This window comes from Acanthaster planci, linkage group LG02 (genome assembly GCF_054643075.1).
Source record: "Acanthaster planci isolate LZ-2023a linkage group LG02, COTS_SCS, whole genome shotgun sequence".
NCBI classification, from domain to species: domain Eukaryota; kingdom Metazoa; phylum Echinodermata; class Asteroidea; order Valvatida; family Acanthasteridae; genus Acanthaster; species Acanthaster planci.
Window position 1 is genome coordinate 31,856,087 of NC_141778.1, and position 16,832 is coordinate 31,872,918.

Consider the following 16,832-nt stretch of genomic DNA (forward strand, 5'->3'; position numbering starts at 1 on the left):
TGGATGTATATAAGAATTCGAGATCAGCATTTGGTCACCTGTGACAGGAAGCCACTTCTCTTGTTTTCATATTCCTGAATTTTTTGTCTTGTCTTACACAGAACCCTCATTCTACTTTGGTGAGGCTGAGTACCATGTTGATGAGAGTGATGGCTACCTGGAGGTACAGGTCTGGCGCACCGGCACCGATCTGTCCAAGATGGCCAGCGTCACCGTGCGCTCCCGCGCTTCAACCCCTCCCTCTGCTATTGGTGGGTATACACGTTCCCATTCCAGATGGAAAAGGGTGTTCTAGGAAGGAAGGGGAGTGGCTCTACATGGGGGGGCTTTTCAAATGCTGTGATGAATTCACTGCCTTTTTGAGTCAAAGGTCATCAATTATGGAACTTTTAGCCTGATAAGCATTGGCTTGGCCCTTTCACCTTGATCCCAAAGTAGTCTAATTTTTTCAGACAAATTCCACATTACTGACCTTTCTGATATTTGCCAGGCTCCTCAAGATTGAAATGCATTGAACCGGAGATCTGTTGCCCATCAGTGACTTAATCTTTCTGGTAGACACAAAATCTGATACAACACAGATGGTTCAGAAGATCACCCTCCCCTTCGGCCACTCCCCGCCGCCCCTCTCATGAGATGATCATGTTCAATGACCAAGGAAATCCCCTTATAGATTGAAAAAGTGGGGTGGATTACATGTGTTTGCATTACTCACAAACTGTGTCACTCATCATATGCCAGTGGGTCCTCATTTGCTCCCAGGAGCCAGAAATCCATTCCACAAATTTCAAACTTCCTGTTGTGTGTTCCATCCCCCCTCTTGACACGCAAATGCTGGCTCTTAAGTGAATGTTCCGCCAGTGCTGAGTAATTGTTCGTCGCTAATCACGTAACTTTGTCTCTTGTCCCCTGCCGTCTCTCGTTCACCCCTGCAGGACACCAGGTAATGTGTTGTTTGTCTTGTCTCTCTTATTGGAGGGGGCAAGTTGACCAGGCATGGATGTGGCATATAAACACATTCATAAATTACTCGTAGGATCTTTTAAGTACATTGAGATTGAAGAGCCATATTCAGAAAGGCATACTCGTCAGCAGATGTTGCTGATGCTTGGAAACAAAAATGAAACTATTACTGGCTGTAGCTAGTTATCGTGTGTATTATTATGTACCCAAGTTCATTTGAAACTGAAACTTTCAGTGTCTACTGTACTTCACTCTGCAAGTGTCTCTGTGTCTGTCATGCAGACACAAGTATACTACTTTTCATTCAGAAAAGTTTTCTAGACACTGAATCTGTCAGTTTCTTCTTACATGCGCATATTTCTTTCAGTTTTGGAAGTAATGGACTTCAATCAGTAGAACTGAATGTTTTTTCATTTCTTTGTGTTTTTTTTTTATTTTCTGGCACATGTGTAGAAAACATTTGGGGTAGTTTCAGTCGTCACCTTGGTCTGTGTTGTAGAGAAATGTTTGTGTAGCCCTGCCTTCCATTTCTAGTTGCGTTCATGCATGCTGCCTCTCCAACTCCAGATTTATTTGGATTGGATAATGCATTTCACCCCCCTTCATTGGTGGTGGTGTTTGCTTTGACAGAACCCCCATCTTTTCTCAATTTTTTTTTCATTTCTGTCATTTTGGTCTGATGGTTTGTCAGTAAGAGGTAGCAACACTTGATGGTTGTAGACGCAGATGTCAGGTTTCTGGCCTAAATGTCATATGGTGCAGCTTGATTATGCAGTTGGTTTTCAGTTTAACATGCTAGTTGAAAAGTAAGGTTTTATGCTTCGCAGTGCTATGAAAGTGGGCCACAGAAGAGAATAAATTGCCATAGGGGGGATTTATTTTCTGCATTGGCACGCGAACAACTCTAGGAACAGGAAAGACAGGAAGACATTCTTGAGACCACATGTGGCTGGATTTGTACTGGAAGTATGCGTGATTTAGGCCAACAACACCAAAATAGGTGCCAGGAAGTCAGAGTGGGGGGGGGGTTTCTGAATCGAGTTATGCCAAAGGAATATAGTGAATGTGGGATGGTATTCCTTTTTGTTCTGTAAATGGGCCGTCATTTTTATTTTGGAGTTTCAAAATGACTTCAGCAGAACCCTTGTGATACATGTCACCACTTAGTATTATGAGCATCCTGTCATTATGTCTACTGTTAACCTTGCCCTTGTCAACCAACATTTCATTGACTTGCATATTCTTTGACAGTTCCGTGTCATAACCAAGTCTACATAACTTGAGCATCACTGCTGTGACAAGATGTTCTTTCTCTTAAAGATTGACCTTTTTCCCTTCAAAAGCAATGAAGAGATGGTACTCCAAAAGCAACACGTAAACAACTCAACAAAAGAGAATAAAAAATAGACTTTGCTAGGTGGTAATTTGTTTTGCTGAGGGAATTTGCCCTCCCATTTTCTCAGTGTCTCCACTGGATAATGTACAGTTCAAAGAATGCTGTTAAACCATTTTGGACCCGTCTTTCTTGCATGTCTGTTTCCTTAGCCATCAAATGGCGTGCCTTATTAATCCTGCGCGTACTTCACACATATTTTCAATGTGTCGTGTAAAATGTTTCCTGACCATTCCACAATCACTTTCCATTGGGTGCAGCTGTTGCCAGGTTGCCAGTGTATCACAAGATGCTGAATCATCCTGTGTGCTTGTTAGCTCCTTGTCCACGGCCGTTTATGTCACAGTTGGACAGCTATCCCTACATGGAAACACGATTGTTTATGTGCTTGAACCAGATTTTTAAAAGACACATTTTGTTACTCCATAGTGAAAAAGTGTTTGTTCGCCCCTTGGGAAAACAAGACTTTTACAGCTCTATGAACTCTGTGAAATTTCTATTTTGGGGGCAGTGTCTTGCAGGACTCACTTTTATCTGTTTGATCTTCACATTGGAAGCATTTCCTGGACGAGGACAAATTTGGTTATATTTTGAGTCCCCAGTCATCAATTATATCATTTACTTGTGTTCCTGCATTTTCCGTTACAATTTGTCAATCTGTCAAGATTTTCAGACAATTTACTGTTGAACTTTTTGAGCAAATACGCTTTGCAATCTGTTTGTATTTGAAGTTAAATGGCAGAAGTCAAAATGTTATAAATAAAATCAGGGCCAAATCAAGCTTTGGCTAGCCGTCCCCTCCCCCCACCCATAACCAGCCACTCCTTTGACATCTCATTGCACACTTCCTTGTGCTGAAAGGTGCAATTAGGTTCAACGGAAGCCTACTCTGACTGGGTCATCTCATCGTGACGTAATTTATTTTTAGTAGCTTTTTGTCAAATTTTGAAAGGCTTAAATTGTGTCACCATACATGACCTGCCAGAAAGGCTGCTCGCTCACAATGGAGATAAAAAAGGTCAAAGAAGTTGAGCTTACTCGACAAGTATTCCTTTAATGTACCTTGTTAAACTAAGTTCTTTCTTCTGTAGCTGGTTTGGACTATGCTGGAATCAGCCGCAACCTCGACTTTGCCCCTGGTGTGACCATGCAGAATGTGCGCGTCTACATCATGGATGACCTGGGCCAGCCATTACTGGAAGGACCTGAGACCTTTGAGCTGGTGTTGCGCATGCCCATGAATGCTGTGCTGGGTGCTCCTGCCCTGTCTGTTGTTACCATCAATGATACCGTCTCTGACTGTAAGACTCCAGGCCCTTGATCATTTCAAGAAAAATAAAGCTAATCTTCCTGACTCTTTTTTTTTTAAACCAATTTTTAGATAAGAGAAAAAGCTGTCTATTTCAAATTTGGACGTGCAAAACATGAGGCATGTCATGTCATAGCTGCACATCATCTTTGTGGAAACAAAGTTTTAACACATGGCATATATTTTGCAGTTCACTGAATATTTTCGACAACTGAGAAACTTGTTGAATGCTACAAGTTCTCTCTTTTCCTGCACTATGTATTTAAATTGTTGCATTTTTAGATCTGTCTTACCTGAAAGTGTGCGGTAGATTGTTAGTAATGAAAAGGGAGTTATATTCTCAGTTGAGTTGCAATTACATTTGGGTTTTTTTTCTCAGTGCCCAAGGTGGAGTTCCGTGATCTGACCTATGAGGTCAATGAGAATGATGGCACAGTCACGGCAACCATCATCCGTAGCGGTGACCTGTCCATCACCAGCACGGTCCGCTGCTATACCCGGCAGGGATCAGCCCAGGTCATGATGGACTTTGACGAGCGGCCCAACATTGAGTCTTCCATTGTCACCTTCTTGCCAGGTGAGACTCTGACTCTGTCTCAAATCTGTGCCACCCTTCCCAACTCATGATTGTTTTCTTCCGCCCATTGCTCATTAAAACCATGTGCTAGCGTAAACATCCTGAGTTTAGCAGTCAGGAACAGGGCACTTAAAAGATACATTCATGTTGTTCCTGTGAGATCTACTTCCATCCGCCATTAAACTCTTGAGACAGCACGTACAGGCTGTTTCAATCACCCCTCTTTGTGCACAACATCCTCATACCACCCACCCCCCTGTGTGTCACCCCAACACATGGACAAGACATTTTGTCTCTCATTCTCCTCCGGATCCCAGAGGGAAATCAATTGACAACAGCCGGTGTGTGTAGTGTCAGTTTTTCCATGTCTATCATTGGTAATTTGTCATTGGACATGAGGATGAGTATTTGCCCGATGGCATTCTTTTTTGAAATAGTTGATGGGGGCAGCTTTGGAGAGCATTGTTAATAGGTTGCTTCCTTGAGACATTCCCTCACTGAAGTTCCTATTCCCCTGCCAACCCAGTGAGACATTGGTCCCACTGGTATTGCAACTTATTTCCTACCCTGTGCAAAGGATGGCCAGCCAAATATCTGAACCTCTTTGCAGGGGAAAAAGCTTCATAAAAATACATGGGTGGTAGCCTTACAAGACAAATGTAAGGAATCCATTGATTGGAAAGACAACTTACTGAGCAAAACAGATAGGGAACCGGTCTTTAAATTGAACAATGCAGTATTGTATTCTGACTGGTAAGCCTAATCAGATATTAAGCAGAATTCTGTTACCCTGTACGCTATTAACAAACTACGCTAAATTTGTTTTGGTTATACGTAGTATGTAGCAGAGACATGATGCCGATTCATTGAAATGCATGTACTCATCAAAAAGAGATGTGGAGTTATTGTTTGTTTCTCTTCCCCAGGTGAGCGTTCCAAGGAGTGCACAGTCCTGCTGATGGATGACAATGAGTACGAGAACGATGAACAGTTCCGTCTGGTTCTGGGCAACCCACGCACTGACTCTGGACTGCAAGCCATGGTGGGAGAACAGAATGAGACCACCATCACCATCCACGACATTGGAGACAGTACGTACCAGTTTGTGACTCCTAGATAATAAACGAGATTCTGACCCTGCTGAACTATTGAATCCTCCAAACTTCATGGTTGAGGAACTTGATTAGATATTCGTAAGGCTTTCAAAGGTGGTAAGGCCCCATGAAAAGAAACAGTGACTTTGCTTGACTTTTATCTGTCCCTCCAAGTCTTTTAAAACCTGGTGGATTTTTAAACATCTGTCGAATAGTGGGTAGAGACGATGATTGGTGTCGGGTGTTTTTCATGGACTGCACATTATAAGTTCATTGACTTCATGTTCTGGGGGGAGGTAGCCATCTTCTGAAAAACAGATTGATGAGAAGAAGAAAAATGCCTGTGGTTTTTGCAGTGGTGGATCCGTCTGCCCTATCTGGTGACCAAATTTGTTTGTTCCTTTTAGGGCCCATCATCAAGTTCCCCGAGACCAGGTTCACCGTGAACGAGCCGACCAATGAAAATGAAGTCAACACTGTCCGCATCCCCGTCATCAGAATGGGTGACTCCTCCCAGGTGTCCATTGTCCGTGTCTTCACCAAGGATGGTTCAGCCAAGAGTGGCATTGACTACAACCCACTGTCTCAACGTACGTAGAAGCGTTGCTTTATCGTATCATTCATTTGTTTACTTGTATGCGGTATCTTCAGTCTTTGACTAAACTTAACTCTTCACTTGGATGCAGCTCCGACATTCTCATGAATATGGGTAAAACACTGTGATAGTTCAAACTGATTTCTACTGAGTAACTTCAAAATATCATCTGGCACCTGCAGACCCATTCTGTTGGGTTAGATCACATACAAGCCGGAATACAGTACACCAAACAGTGTTTTATTTGGCACTCATCGGGTGGGGGGGGGATCATTGAGACTGCCGGTCTTTATGACATAAGCAGTTTATGTGTATTGGCAGGGGGATGTATACAGGTTGCCCACCTGTTTACTTCATCCTGTTCTTGTTAGTATCCCAAAAAGGCAAGGAAAGGTCTGCCTCATTGAAACTGGCAGAAAACGTCATAAAATTCCCTATTAAGATCCTTCAATGTACACTTTCCTGCTTGCGTGTCTTGCTGGGATTTAGCCTCAGTGAAGTTAATTTCCTACCAAGACTTTGAAAGGTATGTCATTTTTACCACTTCCAACACCCATCACATTAGACTTTGAAAAGTATGTCGTTTTTACCACTTCCAACACCCATGACATTTATCATTTAATGGTGTATTTGGTGATAAAAAGGGAGCACATTTTCTTCCCTCCAAAACATGCATTTCCATGGAAGTTAATCAGTTTGGAAGTGGAGTTTTTATCTGGACGTTGTCAGAAGGGGTCAGCCTTTCATGGGATCAATGCCAATATCCTGCTGTGTTAGCTGATATGCATCAAAGTGAAGCAAACTCAAGCGCGTCCATAGGGTCAAGGTTTTCTTGAACTGTATATGACCAACTATATATGGTGTAGTTTTTAATTATTTTGGGCTGGGCACAAAACAATCTGGAATGTTAAGATTGGTGTAAATGGAAGAAATCATCACATGTGATTGAGGGCATAAATGTTTGGCCTTTCTCATTCTGTGGAAATTTGGTAAGAAATTTACACATTACAGATAAGGACTTTTGGGGGATCATTTTTTTCACTTTGGCATCTGGATTTACTTCCCTGTCAAACATGGGTCATGTAATTGAATGTTGCACATACAGGTCTGCTGGGCCCCAAGGTCATGACCCTTGATGACCTTAGCTTTGTCAGCTTTCATTCTCCATGAGACTGAACAGTCTACCCATCCCTGGAAAGTTTGGCCTTCCATTCACAAATTTAATTGGTTAGACCTTGTGAACAAACTGTTTTTAACTGTTGTTTTGCATTACACTCAAAGCAAGACCACTTAATGCTCACTTTGCTCAAAACAACATATCAGCTTTTTTCCAAGCAGAAATGTTCTCTGTTGAATGGTAACACAGATTTCTGTGCTTTGGGATATTATAAATTAAAGGAGGTCATTTTCATGTTCATTTTTTTCAGTCAGGAAATGAACTTTGCCGAAGATAAACCAAATTGTTCCTCTCAAACCATGTTGGACCTTGAGGGGCTGTCAGTGGGCTTTAAGTGTGACCCAAACATGACTCCCAAACCCATATCTGTTATGTATTCATTTGTCCAGTGTCCACCTGCCCCATTGGCTTGACAAAACAAACAATCCCTAATCCAGCATTGCACCTTGACAAGTCATCTGGGAACCTTTCAACAGCTCCTAATCAGTCCTGAGTTGAATAGCTCAGACATCACTCAGAATACCAGTCTCTCCACAGCTGTCAGGCTATTGGCCCTATTTTATAAGGTCTTGAGTGAAAGCAGACAGGGGTGTGCTCAACCACCTTAACAAGGTCTGGCTTGACAGGACATTTTTTTACCTGGAAGAGGTCATAACATTTTAGAGTAAACTTTTCAAACTTTTTAGTTTTCTCAGTGAGGATGTGACCTTGATGAACTAAAAAGATGTCTCCTAAATTTGGTTGCAAAGTAAAGCAGCATATGAATGGGGTTAATTTCTGTTTATTTTGACAGAATGAAAAACTGCCAGCAATCCGCTAAAATCTTGCAGATTTAATAAGATCAGACGAACACCATTCATAAATTTCCAAGTCTGTGCGAGAAATAAGGAAATGTAATTACACTGTTCAGCTTACCTACGTACACATGAGACATGTACACACTATCCAGAAGAGAGCTTGAAGTGTCATCTATTTTTGTGACAGGCCAAGACAAATTTAGTATCCATCAAAGTACACTTTATGTCATGGAAGGTGCAGCAAAATTTGTCCAAGTAAAATAGGAAGATAAAAAACAACATAATTTTGCAATATCACAGCCGGTTAACTGAAAATCTTCAGTTTCAAAACTAAAAACAATGAATGTGGAACTTTAGAAGGATGGGTTTATTAAAGCATATTGTGCATTCTCATTGAAACCAGCATTACTCATCGTAATAAGATCTCCACTTCCTACAGCAAAACAACTTCCCTTTTATCCACCTAAGTAGGTAAATCCTGAAATACAAGTAGCACCAGACTGGGGGGAAAATATCATTCCTTGGAAGGTTGGGGACTCAAAAACCCTGCAGCGTTTTCTCACTCAGCAGTAGAATTCGTGGTCCCCTGGGTGCGGGCTAGCTTAGCACTAGAGACTTGTTCAATTACAATGGATGTAAACCAACTATGACCCCAGATGTGTCAAGCCTGCGCTAATAACATGGCCCCACTGGTTAACCCCTCTTTGGATCAGTGCTGTTCAGCAAACCAGGTTTTTTATTTAAAGGGATCCCTCAATTATTTCTTCCCTTCTTGTGATGGTTCACTTTTGGTGGCCATCTCCAATTTTTTAATTTATTTATTGACCTGAATTCTAATTCATGGTCCTCAGCAAACTTTGTGTCTTGTCATTAAATATTGCAAACCAGTGCCAGGCTGTTTTGAATGTTGGTGCTGACAAATACTGACAGATGTTATCATTGATCTTGGGAATGCAGAACTGGAGTTTGGCTTCAACGTAACTGAGCTTTATGTGGACATTGAAATCTTGCCGGATGAGGACAGAAATGAGATGAGGGAAGCTTTCACTGTTCACCTGACTATGGACGACAACATGATTGCTGAAATCCAGGTAAATAAATAGTGAACAAGCAGCAACAAGTCATGTACCGTACTGTAATAATGGAATATCAACTCCTTCCACTTTTATTCAGGGTCCTCGGTAAAACAAGGGTATCTTGCCAGGGGACAGCCAATTAGGTTAAGTCCACAAAACTTTTAAAAATTTAGTCACCAACTACATACATGTGTAACATTTTAAAAACCATGAAATCATTTATTAAATGAGTTACATCGTTGTCATGTTGGATGTGTTGCAGATGAACAAGGCCTTAGTTTACATCGAGCAAGAAGGCCAGCTGTCAGGTGTTACCTTCCCTTCTGCACCAATTGTTGTCTCTCTCCTGGACTATGACAACGTTGAAGTGGCCAGAGAATACCCACCACGTGGTTACCCAGTTGTCTGCATCACAGTAAGTTGCCCTCCCTTAGTCTTACAGTGTTGTCATTTGTGATTGTGAATTTTGTCGGTCACTTTGAAACGAGTCCACTTTGGGGGGCACAAACTGTATTGCATAACCTTAAGGCCAACACTTTTGAAACCTGCATTGTTACTTGACAAATGTTCCCCTTTTTTCCCCAGCCCTGTAACCCCAAGCACCCAGACTATGGCACCACTGGCTCCATCTGTAGCAACGAGGGCGTCAACGACACCCTGACACAGTTCCGCTGGCTGGTATCTGCCCCAACCACCACTGGTGGAGTCACCTACCCGCTCAGAGAAGTGGAGAGCAACACCTTCTTCACCGACTCTAACATGGTGAGATGCAATTTTATATGCAGCTTCCCAACATGTCTGCATTGCCACCATTATGGTTCTAGAAAACAACAATAAATTTCATAAGTGGACCCCCTGGAAGACCGTTAGATGATTGTGGTAAAATGTCTTGCTTCAGGATACAATTGCAATATTCTTTGCATAGTTTGACTGACAACTAGCCTGCTTTTTTATTCAAAGACTTCTAGGGCCAAATTGTAAATCATACATATTTGGACTTGCGATGAACACATGAGTTACATTTCCCTTGCTTCTCAGATCACCCTGGACAGCATCTACTTTGGCCCCGGCTCCCGCGTGCAGTGTGCTGCCCGTGCCGTCAGCACCCAGGGTGACACAGGCCGGGAGCACACCAGCGTGCCCGTCACCATCAGTACCGAGGAGGGCATCTGCTTGCCTCGGTTGGCCGAGGCCATAGGAGCTGAGCCATACACTGCTAAGCTCAAATACACTGGACCTACTGACCTGGAGCATCCCAACAAACTCAAGCTGACTGTCACCATGCCTCATGTTGGTCAGTAGCCAAACTAGCCAAGCAAATTTTAGCCTTAATGATGTTTTCTACCAAACCGTGTTTGAATTTAGAACCATCATTTCTCATTTTCTAACAGAAAAGTGATCTTTGAATGACTCAGCAAACGCAATTTTTATACATTGTACATGTTTCTTTTTCTGGTTTTCAGACGGTATGTTGCCAGTGATCTCCACCCGCCAGCTGTCCAACTTTGAGCTTGCCCTGAGCAAGGATGGTTACCGAGTGGGCACCCACCGCTGCTCCAACCTGCTGGACTACAACGAGATCCCCACCGAGTATGGCTTCATCTCTGAGGAGACTAAGAATCCCAACGTTATCGGTGAATCGCAGCCCTACCAGTTCAATTCGGAGATGCGAGGATCCAGCACGCTGCGCTTCTACCGCAACTTAGACCTGGAAGCTTGCCTGTGGGAGTTCACTACCTACTATGACATGTCTGAGCTGCTGAACGAGTGCGGTGGACAGATTGGAACTGATGGACAGGTATGGAAATGGAATGCAGTAGCTTGTATAAAGAACACAAGCATAATGATCAAAATGTAGTTTGCATAATAGTCTATCATTCAGGAGCCTACATTACCAAAGTTGTTCCTGTCAGGTTCTGCCTTAAGTCGAGTGGAAACCTTATCTTTGCAAGCAACCTGTCAGAGTTCTTAAAAATATAGTGTTTCTCTAAGATACTTTGCATAGCTGCTACATATATAAACCTTATTCACTTCCATGACTCAAATCTGATTGTGTGATTCTATTCATGCAATCCTGACAGGTCCTGGATTTGATTCAGTCCTATGTTTCCCTGCGTGTGCCACTCTACGTCTCCAACGTTTACCACTCTCCAGCCAGTGTTGGCGGCTGGCAGCACTTTGATCAAACCTCCAACCTTCAGCTGACTTTCGTCTATGACACCTCCATCTTGTGGCAGAATGGAATTGGCGCCCAGGCACTGTCTGATGAGACTGTCACAGGTGAGTGTGGGTTTAATTCAAAGGGCACATCTTTCTGTTTTAGGATATATTTGAACAAGCTTTAAGAAAAGTACCTTGTGAATTTTTGTTACTTCAGACAATCCTGAATTAGGGTTTCATGTTTAATACTTAATTTTTGAGCATTTAAAAAAATCAATTATTCCATATTTTTTAATATTTCACTTTTGTGAATTTAAGATTTGGAATTTGTTCTTGTTCAGGTTCCCTGTTCCCGACCAGCATGAGGATCGATGAGAATGGCCGTCTGGTTGTCAACTTCCGCACGGATGCTCAGTTCCGTGGTCTGTTTGTCTTGGATCACCCATCAGTTCCGATGTCATCCTCTGTCATTTCTGTGGACCGACCTGAGCTGACCTTTACCCTCAACCTTGTCCGGTCGGAACCTACCTTTGCCCAGCCTGAGCAGATCTGGCAGTTCGTCTCTGATGTTGCTGTATGTCCGTTTGCTTGTTTCTTCTTTTCCCTCCTCTAAGCCTTAATCACCAACTGTGTGGTTCAAGAAATTCTGAAGATCTCCCCACTCAGCCTTTGTGGAAATTTATTTTTCATGTCATTCACAAGTGTGATTTTTAGGACAATCTCCCGAAAGCAATGTCTTGTACTAAGTCATATCTTAAAGAACAAAGCTGTTGACTTACCTTTTCAGGTATATAAGCAGAGACATTACTCGGAGTATAAGGGAAAATGATTGGATTGTAATGCACATTTTGCTCATTTGTTCTGTTCCAGGTTTCAGACTACAGCGGAATGTACACCATCCGTCTCATCCCTTGTCTGACCACACCCACCCAGGAGTACAGCCTGCCGGTTGTCTGTAACCCGCGGGACATCATCAACTTTGACCTGCCCCTGCGCTTCCAGCAAGTCAGTGATCCTGTGCCGGCCGAGTTCAGCCTGAATACTGAGTTCATGCTGCTTGGCAAGGAGATGCTGTGGCTGTCGGATGGCTCCATGGGCTTTGGCGAGGGAACCGATACTGCATTTGCTCCTGGTGAGTTACCCGCTCACTCCATGCTGAGCTTGGTTTATAGGGTATTTCTCTCAGAATCTGATGAATTCTTTTGTGCGTTACAAAGTTGAGAGGGAAGCACGTTCAGAAAACACCCATTGCATTCAGCACTTTTCACACTTTTTGGAGCTTTATTACTCACTTTCCTTTTTTCCCTGATACTTAATTCCTCAGGTGACACCGTGTTTGGCCGCATCCATGTGGACCCAATTCAAAATCTCGGGGAGGGATTCAACTTGAACGTTGAGAAAGTCTTCCTGTGCACTGGACGTGATGGCTATATTCCCAAGTACAACCCATCCAACCAGGAATATGGCTGTGTGGCTGACTCACCCAACCTCCTCTATGCCTTCAAGATCTTGGTAAGTCAGTCACTAATACCACCTGGTAATTTTTTCATTGCCAAAAGTGCTTTTGTGCATAACTTAATTTGTCACTTAAAAGCTTTATAAATTTGCCCATAGTTGACACTAGGAACTTAAACATATTTCAATAAGTTTAGACAACACCTCCACGTGCATATGGAAAATTAAGTTAATGGATGACCTTTGACTTTTAATTAACATGAAAATGCTTTAAAAAGACTATTTCTTGTTCGTTGAATACCAAAACTTGTGCAAGACTTCAAAGAAAAAAGTCATGATAGGACAAGTTATATTTGCAGTGGTTTTGGAGTAGTTACAAATTTTCCGGGGGGGGGGGAAGGGGGGCAAATTGACACCCCTCCCAGTTTGTTGATGTTTGATGTCCCTCTTGCTAAACTGAATTTTTGTTATTCACAGTAGCAGCTGTAATACATAGATGGACTAAGAAATGAAGTTATAATGTTTTCTTGTGTTGTTTTTGCAGGACCGCGGAGCACCAGACACTATCACTCCCCGATTTAGTGGAATTCCATTTGATGCTCGCTTGGCTGTAGATGACCCTAATGCCTTGGATCTGGTCCGACAATCTGGGGCTGATGGCTTCAGGCTGAGCAGTGACCCACTCTTCCAGGTAAGAACATGGTGACATCTCTGTGCACACTCCTGCATGCCTGCTGTTTGCTGAGCTTTAAAGGCTAGCTCTGGAGCAAAAAAATCAAAATGGTCTCAAAAGAAATCCTCATAAACTGAATATCATCCAAGTCCCTTCAAAATTTAGTTAGTATCCACTAACATTAGCTCATTATTGCATGACATTTTTTCTCTCCTACTCTATTCATATCCATCTGTTCACTTGTGTTCACTTGCAACTTGAAGCAATCAAGACAGACAGGATTTGATTTCTTGAGGGTTTAAATTGATATCCCTTTGTTAAATTTTGGTTGTGTTAAAGCCTGTCAGAACAAAGAATGAGTTGAGAAACATGCTTTGAATTTTGGTTTTGACTTGTATTTGCAGGTGTCTTCCGGCCGTCAGTGGTATGTGCATGCCATCTTTACTGTGCGCTCTGCTGATAACAACAATATTGGCAAGCGCAGCGTGGAACACCACAGCTTTGCCCAGGCCCCAGCTATCAACAGGCTGCGGCGCCAGGCCATCAGTTCAGTATCTGGTGATGACAGTGACTTGGAACTTGGCGATGGTAAAGGTGTGAACATCAAGTGGCTGGCACTGACCACCAACGCTCGCTCTGCCAATGATATTGACAGCTTGGATGTGGCCGGCAACTTGAACAGTGACAAGAACCCTGCTCCCAAGGATGGTTTCTCCCTGGTGCCCATCGTAGCCACTGTTGCTGTGCTAGTTGTTCTGCTTGTCATTGTGATCTTAGTGCTGGTTGTTCGACGCCGGCGCTCTAATCCTAAGCCGGTGACCGTTGCTGCAGGTGGAGGTGCCACAAAAGTTGTAGCCAACGGCAACTACATGGACGACAATACAGAAGTGTGATGTGGCATTGATGCGTGAGCAAAACGCATTATCATGCTGCTGTGGCACATTTCTTTTTAGCTCTTTCTGTCTGTCTTCTTAACAAGAAGCTATGTTGTGGCTCCCTTGCTGTTAAATAATTTATATTTGTGTAAGAAGTTATGTTTTTTCGAGAGCCGATTTTGTTGTCTTTGGGTTTTTTGTTTTGCTCTTTTTTATGTTGTAGGTTTGGATGGAAGAAATAGCCCTTCTTTAAAGATCCTGAGGGCAGACGAAAGAAAACTTTCAGAAAATTTTCACTTGGTGCTCTGCAGATTTTTTTGTGTTGTAATAATGAATGTAAAATGAATTTTTACCCCTGTGAATTACTAGTTTTTAATCAGCTGTAGGTTTATTTTTTATATATTCACACACGTTGTGGTTTTTGGTGTTATTTTGCTCTATTTTTGTATCATGTAGAACTGTTGTTTCTTTCCCCCGTAGGTAGGTGTTGACTTTTGAGTGGTTTAACCTGCTGGTTATCATTCACAGTTGATTTGACCTACATCAGAAATTGTGTGTTTTCCAATTATTGGATTTTAAATATAAACTGTAATAGTATTTTTAAGAAGCAGTGTTAAAATAACCTTTTCTTTTATATCTGCTATTAACAATTGGTTTTGCCGTCGTGGAACAGACAGTACACTGAGCAGTAGGTTGTATCCCAGAGTGAATTCAATCTCTGAAAAAAAAAAAGATCACCAAGATCTGAGAAAACCTGTCTTAGATATTTTTCTCTTGTTTCAGAAACATTCAGTGGATATTCAGAATTTGTGTTGCTGTTAGGTCTGTGAAGATTTGCCTGTATATTCTTGTATCGCCATTACCGCTGCATCAGTCCCACCCATTTTGTTGTCATGGTTCTGGTCCCACATATTCATGAATTCCTTGGCAACCTAGGGGTGGGTCAGTCTCATCTATTTAATTAACACCTGTAAATAGTAAGTAGTGGTCTTTAAACTATATTCCGTAATAGGCTGCACGCATTTAAAATAATCTGTAGTGGGAAAAAATACAATTTCACACAAAACAAAGAAAACAAGAACAGATGTAAAAAAAAAAACTATTTTACCACACTGTGCATAAGTGTGCATGTAGTTGTAGCTTAGCTCACCATGACATCAGTGAATTTTGAATACTTCATATCAAATTGTTTAGAGTGATGATTTATGATATCATGTGGCATCTTTCCCCATGTGTGACTTGAGGTGACCAGTTTACATGGAAAAATCACCTTGTTACATTTTGAATAAGTATTTCAAAACTTGAATTTTTTTGCAGTGCGAGATGGATATGTTTACTCTGAAGTGATAAAACGTTTCCTGGAACAAAACACAGCCTGCTATGTTCTCGGCATACACTTTGACCTCTACAATTGGACCAAATGTACAAACACTAGCTATCCATACAAGATTTGCCACTTCTTACTGAATGTGCAAACTGAAATTTCATTTTAGTTCAGTTATTTTTGTTTTGTGGTGGAATGCTCGATACTTTTAGGCTTGTAACTTAATAACATTATTCAACAAATAGTGCACTTAATATCTTATTAAAGAAAATACCCTCTCTAGTGACTTAGAAATTAAATGAAGCTTTCTTGTGAATCAAATCAGAGTTACTTGTTCTGATGGTTGTGAACTCACGATTGTGAACTCACGTAAGGGGGATTTTGCTGGAAAATGCTTAGTGTTTTTTGACTGTTCAATGTCTAGGAACAAAAAGAAAAATATTTACTGGTTTGTATTCCTGGATGAGAGTCTCTGTGGTATTTTTTTTCTTTCTACAGGAAAATGAGTATCACCGAGGTTAGTAGTCCTGAAGCCATTTTGTGCCTTGGTTAGTAAGTTATTAATCCTTTGATGGTGCTGTTTAAAGATAAATTAGAAAAAAAGAGATTACCGTGATTGCCACAGTGCAGAATTCCCAACATTAAAATTTCAGGTACACAATACAATCCTTGCCTTGTTAAAGACAAAAAGGGGTTCACCATAAGGAAAAAAAAAGTCTTATCTCCCGAACATGGTCATTTTCCAAGGTGGAAATTTTCCATTTTCCAATTTGGAAGTGAAATTACCTTGTTTTGCAATATGTTGTCAATGATATTTAAAAGAATCAGTTCACTTGCAATGATATTTCTTTTTAATTTTAAGTGGTAACCAGCTTTTATTTGTAATTGAAATACACTCTTATCATTAATTGTTTTCGCTTTTAAAGCTGAGGCGTGGATTTTAAAACTTGCACGATTTCTTTTTTGTTTGTATTATTAAATAAAGTATGCTAAACACACTGTATTTCCTGTAGTAGACGACAGATAATTTCCCCCCATTTATTTGTATTTTACCAATTTTCTGGTGACAGGTTCCTATGACAACGTATACTGTACTAGCATGTACCAGGTGCCAGGGGGTATGCTGCAATGGGATTATTTTACGTCATTAAAATAAGGGCATTGCATTGGCTTGGCGGGAAAAACACACGGTTTTGTGTCTCTTGCAGTTCATTTAGCTGTCTTGTCTTTAGTGTGCTCTTGTTCCAAGGAAAATGACTGTCAAAAGTTTCGTAGAAACCTGAGATTTCTGAGTTCTTACAATTAATTGTTTTTCTCCTCCGTGTAGTTATGAAAAACAATTTTTTGTCACGTTTTATAATTTG

General features: G+C 41.5%; 1 protein-coding gene across 2 annotated transcripts in view; it reads left to right on the forward strand.

Annotated features, from left to right (window-relative positions):
• LOC110976830 (extracellular matrix protein 3-like) overlaps positions 1-16,654 on the forward strand; it is a 100,728-nt gene extending 84,074 nt beyond the window's left edge. For both annotated transcript variants that reach the window (XM_087129953.1, XM_022230439.2), the window contains exons 7-22: positions 102-251; positions 3,448-3,657; positions 4,045-4,242; positions 5,169-5,333; positions 5,744-5,926; positions 8,863-8,996; positions 9,244-9,396; positions 9,567-9,743; positions 10,020-10,275; positions 10,445-10,779; positions 11,063-11,261; positions 11,483-11,715; positions 12,012-12,273; positions 12,466-12,653; positions 13,141-13,287; positions 13,674-16,654. In XM_087129953.1, the coding sequence (XP_086986079.1) occupies positions 102-251; positions 3,448-3,657; positions 4,045-4,242; positions 5,169-5,333; positions 5,744-5,926; positions 8,863-8,996; positions 9,244-9,396; positions 9,567-9,743; positions 10,020-10,275; positions 10,445-10,779; positions 11,063-11,261; positions 11,483-11,715; positions 12,012-12,273; positions 12,466-12,653; positions 13,141-13,287; positions 13,674-14,162 (3,479 nt within the window). In that variant the 3' untranslated portion in view covers positions 14,163-16,654. The remainder of the gene's footprint in view (positions 1-101; positions 252-3,447; positions 3,658-4,044; positions 4,243-5,168; positions 5,334-5,743; positions 5,927-8,862; positions 8,997-9,243; positions 9,397-9,566; positions 9,744-10,019; positions 10,276-10,444; positions 10,780-11,062; positions 11,262-11,482; positions 11,716-12,011; positions 12,274-12,465; positions 12,654-13,140; positions 13,288-13,673) is intronic.
• The last annotated feature ends 178 nt before the right edge of the window (positions 16,655-16,832 follow it).